Here is a 16538-nt window from a genome sequence, read left to right on the forward strand (position 1 = left end):
TAAGGAAAATAAATAATCTCATACTTTGTTCTTTACTTATTTCACCAGGACTTAATATTTACACTGTTAGCATACATAACGTAAATCCATGAATAAATATTAAAGAACCTATTCCACATACATTTTAGTAACAGAAAAAATCAAGTGAGAAACAATCTTTTTCGTGGAGAAACATTCAAGAGACCAGAGATAGTCCATGTACAACACAAAACATCCTCCCAATTCTAAACCCACTCACAGAATTCCATTCTAATTAAGAGCACAGACTGAAGCAACTAGCTAGGATAGCACAAGCAGACTCCAAGTCTCCTAAGCAAAACGTTTGGAGATGTTTCTGAAGCATTAGTTCTCCTGTTGATTCCTTTAACTTTTCGACTTTCAATACAGTTTGTTAGAACCAGCAGGTGCTGTAGATTCACTTATCTTGGGCAAGAATCCTTCCCTCTCAAGTGAAACATGAAGAGAACACTTGATTTTAACCAATGCCATCCATAATGCTGGAGAAGCACAGAAGGCGTATGTAAATACAGCCATTGCTCTTACAACACCGTCGTTGTACCAAGGGTAAGCCATCACCAAAAGGGCCCCAAGGATCCCAATCCATGGGACTAAAACAGGTAGCATCGGCAAAAGAAATGCATTCACTGTTATACAGGATAGTGAAAAAGAGCCGAGTAAGTAGAGACTCCAGCCAACTAGTGGATGAACTGTACAAGGAATCACGAAATAAGGAACTGTGTAGGCAGCAAGAATGGACCATATAGCAATAAATTTAAGGCCAGTTCGTAGTAAGAAGGCACTCTTGCTATCATCATGGCGATAGCACAACTTTGATAAATTTGGGCGTGCTAGGCGTGTCACTGCAATTATTCCTAGGTAAAATATAGATTGGATCAACACTGCTATCATCTCAGCACCATACCTGCCAAATACCAAACAGGTAAATTGCTATTGTCAGCATAAGAAGTCTCAGGTTATAACTAAAAAGTACAAAAAAACCTGCAGTTTCTGAGTGCACTTCAGGAAGAAATTAACGTGTTCAGTAACAGGAATGAAAGAAGTAATCAATATCATGGTATTTTCTAAAAACGTTGGGGTTGCATAAAATACTGCAGTTAGATAGAAGACAGAAATGTTCAGCGAAAAGAAGAAACAGGAGTTCTCTTTCAGTTCATTTTGTTAACTGATTGGCAACAACAATCTCCAGAGGAGTAAGATGATCAATCAAAGAAACCTTTCAGGTATATGTCACACAAAGCAAAAGGGGTTCTAAACATTACACAAAGCAAAAAAAGGTTCTAATCTTACCCAACAGTTAGACGTCGCTGTTCATGCCACTGGATGCCCAAGGGTAAGACAGGCCATGACCACCAATACCATGGTTTTAACCATGGAGCACCAGGAAATGTAATGACACTATTAGGTCCACAAGGTACCGACCAATGGAGTTTGAGATCTAAAGAATTAAAAGTAGACAATCATTATAACTTGTTGTGAAATATGATGAACTTTGTTCAGTTAACATGCTCAGAGCCTCAAACTTACAATAATAAGAGGCGTCCATTTGGTATCCTAGAGGAAGCCTGTAACTTCCCTGGAGCTGGGTACCATTAAGAGGAGGGTGGAACATTGGCCGATCAAGCAAATCTGGGAAGTGGCCTCCAATAAAACCTTGGTCTGCACCGTCTTGATTTTCCCTCCCAATCTCTATCTCATGGATCATGTCATTGAACACCTTTTTTGATGGCTGCAATTTAGCTTTTGTAAGTAAAATGTAGATTTCAAATTCTAAGCCCATATCTCTAGTTAGACAAGAGGAGTAGCTAACATAAGCAAATTAATCTGTCAGGAAAAGAATACTATTGAAAATCGAATTCTGTTACCTGCAATACAAAGAGACCAGTGTGGAAGATGCAGGGATTAATGAAGACAGCACAAAACTGGCCACATTGGAACAGTTCATCAGTTTTCTGGAGGAAAAGGTTGTCAGCATCAAGCATGACAACCCTGTCATAATTTACGAGGCTCCACGCATAAAGTTTGTTCAGTGTGAGCTTGAATCTCCAATTAGGGTTGATACAATACGGATTGTTCAGATTTTTAACTCTCACAACCTTAGCACCATCTTCCTGTTCTCTGCATACCAAGAACATAAAGGATTACTACTTCATTTTCAAGGTTCATATAGTTTTTACATGACATGGATATCTTTGTTACACATTTCCCCCACAAGTGACTACGTACATCATCTAAGTTTGAGGTCGTTATATGAATCCTAATTGTCCTTATCGCAACATTTAAAATCCGGCTCAGTCCAATAATAACTTTGGTAAACTATCGTAGCTAAAAATGAAACATAACAAATGAATTTATCCAAGTTGCAATGTAAAATGACTGCTAGGCCTTACAAAGGCATCAAATAAGCGATCACTTATCAGATAAAATTGTCCATTGGTTTATGCTAATCCCTTTCACAATATAATATTCATGAATCACGATAAAGTTACAATTCAATTGCCAGATTTTTAAACATAACATGAGAATCCACTTTAGGTCCCCACTATGATAGGGAACCTGAAATAAGCTTACTTAAAATATTACCGAAAGGCAACATTGTATAAAACACAAAGTGCAAACAAATATTCTAATGAAGTAAACACTTTTGATTACTGTTAAGTAACACAATCTGCCTACTCTGCTTTCTAATAATGTACCAAAAAGAAGAAGAAGAAGAATAAACTAGTAACTTCATCCGTACACAACAACAATAACAAATGCATGTGTTATGGGTAGTCCCACAAGTGAGGCTTGACAAGATTGGTGTGTACGTAGTCTTATCCGTATCAGACAAATAAACTAATATGGGTTAATATACACTAGATAGAATAAACACATGACATATGGACCATTAGAACTTGTAGATTAGTTCATACTCGGGCAAATCTTATCATGTGACAAGAAATAAAATTTATCTCGAGTATCAATAATGTTGTTTTTTTTTTGGAACTCTTTAAGACCAATTTTTCACCTGCCATATTAAGGCCATAAGTTTAAAAAATTCTATTTATTTTATTAAATTCTGTGTTAAATCAAAACTACAAAAATAAATTAAACAGGCTAAGAGTATCATTCTCGGTTCCCAAGTTCAGTAACCAAAGTCACATGGTCCAGCAGTGCCTTGAGTGACTTCCCAAAAGCATTGAAGAAGTGGGCATATATTATATTAGTTGTGGAAAGAACAAATTAAAGGGCAAGGTGCACTACCTAGAAGCAACCCATCCAACCAAAATTTGGCTCTGTGTCAGAAAAACTTTTCTTTATTCTACTTATTATATGTCAGATAGCACTATAATAATTTTGAAATAAACCACTTTTTTACTACAAAGTTGTCACTATTTTTCTTTTACAGCCAAGAGATATGCACGATTTTCAACTCAATGGTAATATGTTTATCCAAGAGATATTATTTTTGGTGACTAGACCAAAGGGTTGGTGCACTATTACTCATATATTTGCTATTCTTAAATCATAAAAAAAGAATGATGCTGCAACAATTTAATATAATTACTATCCACATTTTCACCAATTAATCGAAGTTTTTTACAATGGTAAGTCCTTCATTTTTAATTGAAGGATTCAAGCTCGAGCCCTCAATAATATAAAGTCGCCTTTGTAAGAAGCACTTAATCTCCTACTATATATCTCCTAGTATGAATTTAGATTAATCAGATCCTAAAATAAATACGAAATACCAAATGAGAAATAATATTTTGGTAGTGTTATCACTTCACGTCAATTATGTATTCCTAAAAAAGCTAAAACAAATATCCTAATTATATCATGTCCGTCTTTGATTATCGTCACATAGCATGGAACACATAAAATATCTTTGCCGTGCCAGCTTATGTTTAAGCTGGCAAAAATAAAATTAACCAAGTAGTTTCCTAATTTGCCCCTCCCTTTCACGTGTACCGAAGCCATTATGCAAATTTCTTACTTATTTAATTAGGAAATTACAAATAAGATGGCTTCCACGTCCCAATTATAATCCTTATCTAGTCTTTGGCTTTTTATCAGCTTGGCGTGGGCCCAACAAGCACAAGCTCAAAACCCCAAAAGTAGATGAGAGTGCTACCAAATTTATTCAAAATTCAATAACGGAAAGAAGTATTGAAAAAAATATCAAGGTAACAAAATTATAGTTTATTTGACTTAACAAGGTTGTGATAAAGTAATAAAGTGATACATTTATCTTTAATTAGAAATCTCAAATTTAAATTCCGTATAAAATCGTATTTATTGATGAGCGTTTTAGACCAGCTCCAATATGGCCAAAGTTCATACCAAGCAAAGTCATAATTGTAAACAAAAACAAAAGTATTTTTATAAAGTACGAATCTATATGAGAGTTTCAATAAATGTAATATAAAATAACCAGATTCATTTGCAACGGTAGAACTAAAAATGACTGGGGAAGTATATTTTTCGGGCAATAATGTTATGTATCGTATCTACATACCTGACAGCCACTAAAACACGCCCAAGGGGACAGCGCATTTTAGCAGAAAACACCAAAAGACAATAAATGGAGAAAAGGGGAAAAAATGAAAACTTACAGAGTTTGAACCCAGCGAAGAGGAACATCAAGTGAAGCAATAACGACGAGATCGGCTTCAACTCCTAGCCGGGTAAGTGATCGGAGCATTACTCGAGTCGCCACGTAGAACTCGTAGTCCCTCGGAGTTCCCATATACATCATAGTCGCATACGCGTTTCTGTTTACCCCTTTTAACGTCGTCGTTTCAGCCCCAATAGTCGCCGTCGTTGCTATCAACAATACCAACAACAAGCCCACCCGCCCTATCATCTTCTCTGTTTTTCTCTTTCCTCCAAATTAAAAATCTCTGTAAAAATCTCAACTAATTAATTACAAATCTTCAAAAACTTGTGATGTTTTTCACATGACATTATCTAGTACTTCTAGCTAGAAATAACGCTGTGCGTTCAAACTTTCACCGGGAAAAAAAGAAGATTCCGGTGAAAAAATGGCCGCAGCCCCTGTGTCTTATCTTTGATCAACTGAACAATTTTTAAAAGAATATCAACAACAAAAAAGAAGATCTAGGAGCTGATACATAGAAGAGTATGGAATAAAGTTGAAGGAGTTTATGGAAATAAACAGGCTTTTTATAGAATTGGTAATTTTCAATCCTTTTGTTTTTGAGATACATGTGGGACTCATATCTGCATGTTGAAAGTTGTGCTCGTTACTCAAAGTTGACCTAGATGGCATCAATGTAATGGTTAATTTCTTATTACGTGGCAAAGATATTTTTGTCTTAAATATGTAAGTCCTTATTAAATTTCTGTTTTTCTAAACTATTTTTGTAAAAAAAAATATCTCTTATTTTTTTTTATGTGACAGGTTTAAGATCATAAAATTAAGTAATTTATTATTTTAATCTAGTCTATGTATTTTTAATTTAAGATTATAAGAGTTAAATAATTTTTTATCTTCTTAAAATTTATATCAAGTTAAACTAGACAATAATTGAAGAATTATAATATCAATAATATAGAGAAATAACTAATCATTTTTTACTTTTTTTCCCCATTCTACAATGGGAATAGACCAGCTACTTCTATATAAAAGAGATAAACGTTTTGAAATAAGAGTCTATTTGGATAGGTTTATAAAAAGTAATATATTATTAATCATAATTATTTTTAATATATTTTTTAAAATATTAAATTTATCATATAAAATAATAATATAATATAATTGTCATTTTGTTTATTGTCCTTAAAAATTTATTTAATTGGATAAATAAAAATGAACGGAGGAAGTAGTACTCATTTGATTTTTGAACCATTCCATTAACTGTTTATGATTTTGTGTTGAATACTTTGATTCAGTCCTGCTATGGGCATTTAATAGTACTAATAATGAATAGATTTATTTATTTTTCTTTTCAAAAAAGTTATATTTGCTCTAAACTGGAATCCGCCACCTTCATGGCCAAGTGGCAATTTTTTGACACACAATTTATAAATTAATAAGGATCGTTATAATCTTGAATTGGAATACCCTAACCCATCCATTTCAAATTATCAATTATTATTTTTACACATCTTTTAAAAAATACTTCATTAATTAGGAGAAATTTTTAGTTATATATCTTTATTTATGTTTTTAGAATTTAATCTTTCTTAGTTGAAATTTATTCTATTAATTTAATTTCTTCATAATTGAAATATTTATAATCTTTAAGAATGATAGTTATTGATGTTACAATTAAAAGAGTAATTAATTATATTTTTAAATTTTCAATATTATAAATATGAAAAATTATGCTAAAAATAATGATAGAATAAATTGAGAGAGTAATGCAAGTGGATCATTACGAATTGAGATGGTGGAGTTTTGAATATTTGTGAAAAAAGACAAAATTGGGAAGACGCAAGTGGAGTAGGAAGCACCGCAGTAACTGTGATTTGTGTGCGTCCTGCCAAACTACTTGTTTGACATTTTTGGTAATTACATCATTATTTTACTTTTAAAATTTAACTATATATTAAATTTCATAATAATAATAATAATAATCTATAAATATTGTTTAATGGTTATTTTATTGCATTTTAATGTTGGGAAATTTTTAATTTTTTTATATCCTCTTTATTAATGGTGTATCTAGCATTTTGTATAAGTGGGATCAATTAGTTAATAGCAATCGATAATGATAATCAATAGTGTACAATGTCGAGCCCAACAAATGATTTGCTTGTTATTTTTTATTTGTTCATTTTTTGTTAATAATAAAACTTTTTTTACAACTCAACACTTTTTTTATTTAATGAAGTAGATAAATTTTTTTGAAAATTTACAAAAAAATTATTTACGTTTATTTTAACTAAATCAAAGTAAACAAAGAAACTATATATAATTTCAACGAAAATAGTGGCATGTTTTAGCAAAAATCCAGGAAAAAGATTATCAAAATTCAATTAACAAAAAAGTAAATGTTTGTTAAAGTAACAAGATTATATAAATTTATTGAATTTGGGTAATTAAAAACAACAAATATACAAGGTGAAATATATTAAAAAATAATAATATAAATATAGTAATTTATGAGCTAGCTCCTAATATAAATTTTTAAATATAGTAACTACTAAGTATAAATATTGATACCTCGCTGCTTTAAAAAGAAAAAAAAAAGTGCCTCGCTGCTAATTCATTTTCACAAAAAAGGAACGTAAAATGCTTCAAGGTGGATTTCGAACCCCTGAACCATCCCTTCACAACACAACTTTGTAATATGTGGATTCAAGTTATTAGTTATATCGAATTTCACAGTAATTTTCCTTACAAATACAGTTAATTTCGAAACGAAGTAGAACCCGCTTGCAATAACATGGGTCCGCCCTGCTCTTTATTGTCATGATTACATTTAGTTTTAATGGATATATATGATGATTAATGTGAAGATATTTTTTCAGTGGACGTTCATATTCGAATTTAGTTATGTCTTAGACTATAAATTCTCAAGTTCTTTTCACTTCAATATGGAGGATAATTAAGTCAAAACTTATGCTATACATATTCGTACGTCCTTTTTTTGTTTGTGTGTGTATGAGTTGAAAGAAGAGACAGAATTGTCTATTTTCTACTGGATTTTCTATGAAAATGAATATTCCTTAATTATATGCACCTAATTTTATATTAGAGGGACTTGCTGAATCATGGAAATATATTTATATCAGTGAAATTTTTAAGGATAGTGTCTTGACATATTGCAAGCTACGAAAGTTTCCGTAATTTTCAATATTTTACATCAAACGGTACCTTTCGAATGTTACTCAACTAGTTTGAAAAGCATTCTTCCCTCAATAAAATATTGATGAGGTTTGCCAAACAGCAAAGTACAAAGACGTTGGTAGTTTAGTGATTCATTAACAAATTTCCGTATAAAATCAAGTTGTTTTTGAGTTTAAAAGTTGTCTCACACGAATATACTATTTATAAGAAGGAGTTGCTCTATGGTAAGCACCCTCACGTTACAAGATAAATTATGCTTAATAATTATTTTTGAAAAATTTAAGGTTTATAGGTATATATATATATCATGGTTTAATGAGGATATTCGATTATTCCTAGCGTGATGATAGGCAGGATATTCGTTTAATTATAGGGCATCAACGTATCATACATATTTGACTTTTCATGTGTATATATGAACGGAAAAAATTAAGTATAGTATTTTGTACTTTTGTTTGGGTTCAATATTAATTTTTGGATCTACCGATTTCATTACTGGAATATATATAATTTAGCTTTGGCAAAAAAATATCATATAAAAATATATATAATTGATGATCAGTTACGACCTAATGGTTTGTTTAAATAATTAGTAGTTGGTTGAACATGTTATATATTAATTATATGCGGCTGCACCATTAGTTTTCAACCTTTAAATATTACTACTTGGCAAAAAAAATTATTTTTCATTTCCTTGATTGAGTTCTGATTTTTGGAAATAGCATGTGAACATAGTACGTAGTAAACGTAAGAAATACCAACAACAAAAAAGATAATTAAATTACAAAGTGAATAACGAAAAAAGAGACAATATTCCAGAATATTTTATTCCAATTTGATTATGTTAACATTTAAAATGATACATATAAATTTTTTAAGGCATTTCACAAGACGTAAAAGTCAGATTGTCAAATATAGTTAAACTAGCGAACTTATCCATGCTTCGCGCGGTAAAAAATGTCTATAAACATATATTTAATATTTATCTAATAGTTTATAATATTATAAACAATCTAAAATTATAGTTTTGATTACTTTTCTTGTTCCAAAAGATTATTCAAGTATAAGTTTATAATCTCAACTCATATGTTATTGCAAACTTAATTTGAAAATTAAATCCAACCTACAATTACATTTTAAAAGAAAATAATTACAACAACACAATAAGAAGAAAGTTGAAAACAAAAGTTCTGAATAACTCATTTGTAGTTGAGATTTTTATATATATATATATAGTTTAGTAGAAGAAAAATGAGCAATTTGAAAAGAAAAAAAATTATGTAAAATTTGTGATAAACTTGAATAATGAACTACTTACAAATAATTGAAATAACAATAGGTCTTAAAAGTTTCAGTTAATATGAAATTGTTTTATACTTTAATTTGTAAAAGTGTATTTGGATATTCATACCAACAACTTATAGATGTAGTAATGATAAGTTTTTACCTAGTTAAGTAAGTAGCTTAAGAATAGTCAAGAAAAAAATAATCAAATAAAGCTTTTACTTCTAAAAAAATCTAATAAATGTTTTACTCATGCTCCCCTTTATCCTTTATAGCAACTGAAATGGTTGCCAAAAATCTCAATAAAAGGTCTAAACATTTTGGGCTAAATTCTAATACTATTGATGGAAAAAAAAAATTGTACAACATTCTATTTATTTTAGCCTCTCCAAAATTGAAGAAGGAGTAAAGAATAATAAGTAAAAATAAATTGTGTCTCTCTTCTTCTTTTTTAATTACCCTTTTTGTTTTTCTTGTAATACTATATATTCTTGTTAGTGTGTATTTTACATGTTACTACAAATTTGATTACGGAATTTGTATTAATTATCAAAAAGAGAATATTTCATCTATGACCCTTAAAATTTATATAGGAGTATAAGTTTAAGGAAGTTTAATTGTATATTGAAAAATTAAAGTAATTAAATAGGATTTAATTATGAGGAAGGAAAATGCCATTCTCTGAATAATTATTTTCGCGGTCCGAGAATCATTAATGTTATGTTACAAATTCATAAAATCTAAAAGGAATTGTTCATTTCATAAAATGAAATTAGGAATACAAACTTGACATGAGAGAATTTTTTTAAAAAATTTTTACATGAGAGATTCAAAATGCTACAAAATTAGTTTCAAGCTTCAATTTAATTGAGAATCCTTCTTTGGACAATTGAGAAATTTATCATCAATAATATATAAATTATTTGATAAAATTTATTTTAAAATAATGTCTTCTTTTATTATTATTGACATATTGTTCAAATTTGAAGCTAACACTTAGCAACAAAAACATGTTCATATTATCTCTAAGAAAAATACTACATAAAGTATGAAGATAAATTAATTTTAAAGAGAGAAAATGAATGACACAAAAACACTAATAGGATGTAAATTTGAAGCTAACAATTTAATTGAGAATCCTTCTTTGGATAATTGAGAAATTTATCATCTATTAATTTATCACTAATAATATGTAAATTATTTGATAAAATTTATTTTAAAATAACATCTTATTTTATTATTATTATTGACATATTATTCAAATTTGAAGCTAACACTAAGCAATAAAAATACTATCTCTTAAAAAATACAAGATAACTTAAGAAGATAAATTATTTTTAAAAAGGAGAAAATAAATGATACCAAAAACACTAATAACATTTAAATTTGAAGCTGACAATTTAATTGAGAATCCTTCTTAAGAAATTTATCATTAATAAATATGTAAATTATTTCATAAAATTTATTTTAAAATAACATCTTCTTTTATTATTATTGACATATTGTTCAAATTGAAGCTAACACTAAGCAACAAAATACTATCTGTAAAAAAAATTCACGATAAAGTAAGAAGATAAATTATTTTTAAAGAGAGAAAATAAATGACACAATAGCACTAATAACTTGTAAATTTGAAGCTAACAATTTGGTTGAGAATACTTCCTAGGACAATTGAGAAATTCATCATCTACTAATTTATCATTAATTATTCGATAAAATTTATTTTAAAATAACATCTTCTTTTATTATTATTGACATATTGCTCAAATTTGAAGCTAACACTAAGCAATAAAAATATGCTCATACTACCTCTAAAAAAATACAAGATAAAATAAGAAAATAAATTATTTTTAAAAGAGAGAAAATAAATGACACAAAAACACTAATAACTAGGAAAGTAAACATGATTTTGATTTACGGAAATTTATACATATTGAAGATGAAAAAAGGAAGAAGATATCAACTTACCAAATATGTAAAGTTACGTCCATATATAAATTCATTATTTCACCTATTTATAATTTGCAAAATATCACAATCATATATCAAAAGTAATAATATAATTTCATAATAATAACAAAAAAAGTATTCAAAAGATCAAAAGCATCATGTCTCTTTAAAAATACAAGATAATGTAACAAAGATAAATTATTTTTAAAAGAGAGAAAATAAATGACATCAAAAACACTAATAACTGGGTAAAGAAAACATGATTTTGATTTATAAAAATTCATACATATTGAAGATGAAAAAAGGAAGAAGATATCAACTTACCAAATATGTAAAATTACATCCACATATAACTTTATTATTTCACCTATTCATATATATTGAAGATGAAAAAATAAAGAAGATATCAACTTACCAAATATGTAAAATTACATCCACATGTAACTTCATTATTTCACCTATTTATAATTTACAAAATATCACAATCATATACCAAAAATAATAATATAATTTCATAATTAAAAACAAAAAAAAGTATTCAAAAGAACAAATCACATGACATCAAAAGAAATGATAAATGATTGATAGAGAAAGTAACAAAAAATCTGTTACTTATTACCTGAAAGATGGAAAATAGTTGAAGAGTACATTTTAATGCTATTTATATTTTTTTTTACTACAAGCATATAATTATTAAATTAATGAATAATAAAGGTCTTTAATAGGTAATGATAATACAGCCAATCAAAATTAAAAAAACTGAAACTTAAATTACCCATTTATGGGCTAATTAAAAGGAACAAATAGCTTGAATGGGATGGATGATGATAATGTAAGAAAAAATTAATTAAATGAGGGACTTTTGAGTTTTTTTTTTTTTTAAAAATAAAAACTAGTTTTGTAACACAATTTATGGAGATGTGAGTTATGGAGATAACTTTTTAAAATAATTTAATATTTAATAATAATAATAATTGAGAAAGATGAAATAAAAAAAAGAAAAAAATATAAATATGATTGTTCACCAAAGAGGTATGCCGCATCACAACACCTCTTTTATATTCAACTTTATAAGTTATAGATTTTAAATTTTAAATTAAATAAAAAAGAAAAATAAGAAATCTTAGAAAGATATAAATGTAGTACTATATAGAATTAATGAGGGAAGAGAAAATGTAAGTGTGCCTTTTTCTTTTTTCTTTTTTTAAAAAAAATTAAATTTGGGATCCTTTTATTTGATAACTCAGGAAAAAAGAAAATACACACTCACTTGGGCCTTTTTCTGAAATTTGTAAAACCACAATTTATTTTGAAAATAAAAACGGAAAATAGAAAGGCAAAAGAGGTATTTTAGGAAGATATAAATTGTGTAATAATAATGAGGAAAGAGAAAATATTTAAGTGTGTTTTTTTTTTACAGAATTTATTAAGAAAAAAAGGCAAAAAATTGACAAAAAGGATAAATGACAATCCTGCCCAAAGAAGGATGCCGCATCAGATTTTTGTCATCTAACTTTATATATATATATATATATATAGATTAAAATCTTGCTATAATCAAACTCTCCCTTATTATTATCCTAAATAAAACAATGAGTTTTTGACCAAAAACATCCTTAAGCTATACCTCAAACTTAAGTTACATCCTTAAAGTATCATTCTTAGCAGAAAACATCGTTTAAGTATTTAAAAGTGAACAATTTTCATCCTTCTGTTAGATATCGTCAAAAAACTAAGGGATCTTACAAAAACATGAGCAGTTCACGTGACTATCAACAAAAGTTTTCTTGCATAATTTCATTACCTGCTATAAGAAGTTCCTGAAAAAATATTAAAAATCTTAGACACTATTGCTTACTAAAAATCTTAGACACTATTGCTTACTGAAACAAAAAATGTTTGAAAGGTGTGAGGATACACGATCTTCTCTTTTTCTTATTTAGTAACAAAACAAAGCTAGAGCTTAACTATCTTTACCTTTTTCATAGCCAAACGTATTTGATCAATAAATTTTTCGGCCAATTTGATATAGAAGTGATCAAAAAATTGAATATGTCTTGCATTTGAGTTTCATTCTACATTATTAGAAGAAGAAGTCTCCAACAAACGCCGCTTCTAGCATATTCAATTAAGAAGAAACATATTTCAACTAATAATATTTTTAATATCAAATTACATGAAAAATAAATGAAAACAAAACTGTCAAATTAAAAGATTTTGCATAATGCTAAACTCAATTACCAAGTTCACGATAGTATTTTTGGCGTATCTAAGAATAATAATTACGAAGGGATGACTTGATTTTTGTGGGATCTGTTAGTTTTCTGATAAATTCAAGTAGAAGGATGAAAATTGTTCACTTTTAAATACTTGAATGATGTTTTATGTTAAGAATGATACTTTAAGGATGTAGTTTAAGTTTGGGGTATAGTTGAAGGATGATTTTGGCCAAAAACTCTAAAATAATTGATAAAGTTGAAGTGTGACAACATATATGCACTGCATAACCATCATTATCTGCAATAAAAACTAGTGTAAATGATTAATTAATTGTTGCTTTGATCGTAATTAATTAGAAACACACACGGTTTCACTAATTAATTAATAATTTTAAAATAGACTCTTTCAAGTTTCAACCAAAAAAGGAACATTTCAAGTCAAGGGTACTTATTCATTAATCTACACACCGCGTTTAAATTTGAGATGACCAAATCCAAATAAATCCATTTTCTTCACAACTTGTAAATATATCTCTATTTCCTATCCACCGTTGTAACTGGTTGACTTATTCAAAAAAAAAAGTCTCGTATACCTAATTATATGGTTATATCGTAAGTCGTTATATTTCTGACATCAAAATAACAAAGTATTATTTTTCGATATTAATTTATATGTTTGCATCGTAATATCTACAAGTTATGTTATGAAACATATAAAATTATGTCATATGTGGGGAGGGTGTAAATTGTAATATATTTCTCAAAATATAATAATAATGAACCCACACACTCATTCTATCATCCCATATTAGTTATTAACTAGGGAACTTATCCGCGCTTCGCGCGAAATAAAAAAAATTACACCGACAGTTTGGTCATAAGAAATTATAAATTAAACTTCTTTCTGAAATTTTTTACTTTATTGAATATCAATTTGACCATGAAAATTCGAATTGAACTTTATTTATATTTTGTTTTAAAGCAAATATATAAAAAAATTATGTATAAAAATAGCTTTTTGACAGACCTTTCACTATATATTTGTGCACCCAGGTTATTTATATATTTAGTCTTTGCTACTCAAGAAATAATTAAATGAAAACATGATATCAAAAATTTCTCAAAAAACACACTTTATTATATCACTCAAAAATGAATATAAACTAAACAAACTTTCATCAGTTTTCTACTCATACTCACCACTCTAATATTTTGGATTCATGAATTGAAGATGTTTCTTGAAATGTTGCATTTCATTTTGAGTGTAGGTGTACATATAGCGATGTTCAAATTCCTTAATTAAGTTATGAAGTTTTTTTAATTTTCAAAAGTCATAATACACAAAGTAATACTATAACGGAAATAATATGTTCAATCTATTTGAGAATTTTTAGAAAAGACAACCAAAAAAATATACATGCTTCATTAACTTGGTATATAGGCTATTAATCCAAATCAGTAGAAGAATTGTATGGCGTATTAATAAATACGAATTATCATATTGAAAAAAGTCAAAACAAACATGAAAAAAAGAGATGCTATAAAAATTCAAAAGCCACTTCATAAGACCATTTATTATACTTTCTTAAACATAAATTTATGTTAACATATTTATTGAATTTCAATTAACATTACAAGTTCATATGAGTTACAATATTTTCATCTCACCCATTTTCTCGTATTCCTCGTAAATTTACATTGAACATTCTATTATAAATATTAAGTACCAATATTTTTGAATGAATACTAAATCATGTTTTCAATCTTCAATTTTTTTATTACGTGTCTAATTTATTTCACAATTAAAGTGTTAAATGAAAGAAGGGTGTAAATAATATTTTATTCCATAAAGCGATATCATGTCATCTTATCTATTTATGTGTAACTTAAAAATATCTAAAAATTGTCAATGCACATAATTGGCCTTATTAATTAATTAGGAATGTGTTGGCATAACCTTTCTAATACAAGTCAAGCTTTAAGACGATGATGGTGTGGATGGTGGTAGAGTTGTCATTATTTTTGTCTTGACAATTATTTTTTCTTCTTGAAATCATTCGTTTTTTTTTTTTTTTATCTTTTTTGTATTGTTAGGTTTTTTCCTTTTTTTGAAAATCAAATGAAAAAAATTAAGTTTTCTATTGAAAAAAAAATGTTTTTAAGTATTATGAATGAACACATGGAAAGAAATCAATTTTTTTTAGAAAAAGATGTTATGAGATTAATATAATATAAATTTATATCACTCATATCATTTGATGAAAATTTATAAAGTAAAAAGAATTGATGGAAAATAATTATAGATCATGATAAAATATTCTCTGAATATACTACTGTGATGCCTTCATCATCATCTACAACAAAAGTTAAAATAAGATTAACAAAAGGAAAAATAAAAAAATCCTAAAAGTCCATCAATAAATTAAACAACATACAACATATATAACAAAGGTTCTAATGAGATTAACAAAAGAAAAAAAAATTCTTAAAAATCATCAACAAACTACATATAAATAAAAAGAAAGGTATAAAATAATTATGCATTTATATTGAATAAAAGAAGGAAAAAAAGGCAAAGAATAAAATGTTTTTAATACCTTAGTGTAGGTTTACTTTTTCTGTCCATCGCGTTGGACATAAAGATAATTTAAACCATTGTCATTTTTTTCTTCAACTAATTGAATCAAAGACAAACTGAAAAGAAAATAAAAATAAAGTACTTGAAAGTATTATATTTTTAAAACTCCGAAACATTTTTCACACTATTGCATATTTATACTACTTCAAAAACAACCAAAAAAGAAAGAAGTGGGCAAATTATTACCTTGAAAATGCAGCTTCATAACCAAAATAATATTTAATAGTAGAAGTCTTCACGTAGATTTTTGTCTCTTTGAATTTGTTTGTAACAAATCTCATACTTATTGGGAGACAATGAATTTTCATCGTATATAATTACATTGAACAATTACAAGGTATTAATACATCTTTTCTAGTCTAGAAGGTAAATGCAATTAGATGTGACTATCCAAGAATCAAAACATATTTCAAATTAAGCTAAAGAAGTAATAATATAAGTAAGAAAGTAGACAAAAAATGTAGAGAGATAAGATAGAAGAGTTTTGCTATTCTTCCAAGTATATTCAAGTGTTTCTCAAATCTTCAAGTGCAAAATATAATCCTGAAGACCTCTATTTATATTGTTACATAAAGACATATAAAGAGATAACAATAAACATGGCATTGATTCTTGAGAATGTGGGGAA

The 16538-nt window shown here is 27.7% G+C and overlaps 1 protein-coding gene across 1 annotated transcript; it reads right to left on the minus strand.

Moving 5' to 3' along the window:
- Positions 1 to 203: 203 nt before the first annotated feature.
- LOC125838189 (putative glucuronosyltransferase PGSIP8) lies at positions 204 to 5126 on the minus strand. The gene is made up of 5 exons (XM_049517263.1): positions 4617 to 5126; positions 1884 to 2136; positions 1546 to 1747; positions 1309 to 1456; positions 204 to 922 (listed from the first exon to the last, which is right to left on the minus strand). Exons 1-5 carry the CDS (start codon positions 4865 to 4867, stop codon positions 379 to 381), a joined length of 1398 nt encoding a protein of 465 aa, XP_049373220.1. The 5' UTR covers positions 4868 to 5126; the 3' UTR covers positions 204 to 378.
- Between the last annotated feature and the right edge of the window lie 11412 nt (positions 5127 to 16538).

This window comes from Solanum verrucosum, unplaced genomic scaffold (assembly GCF_900185275.1).
Source record: "Solanum verrucosum unplaced genomic scaffold, falcon-dt-bn FXZP01000079.1, whole genome shotgun sequence".
Lineage (NCBI taxonomy): Eukaryota > Viridiplantae > Streptophyta > Magnoliopsida > Solanales > Solanaceae > Solanum > Solanum verrucosum.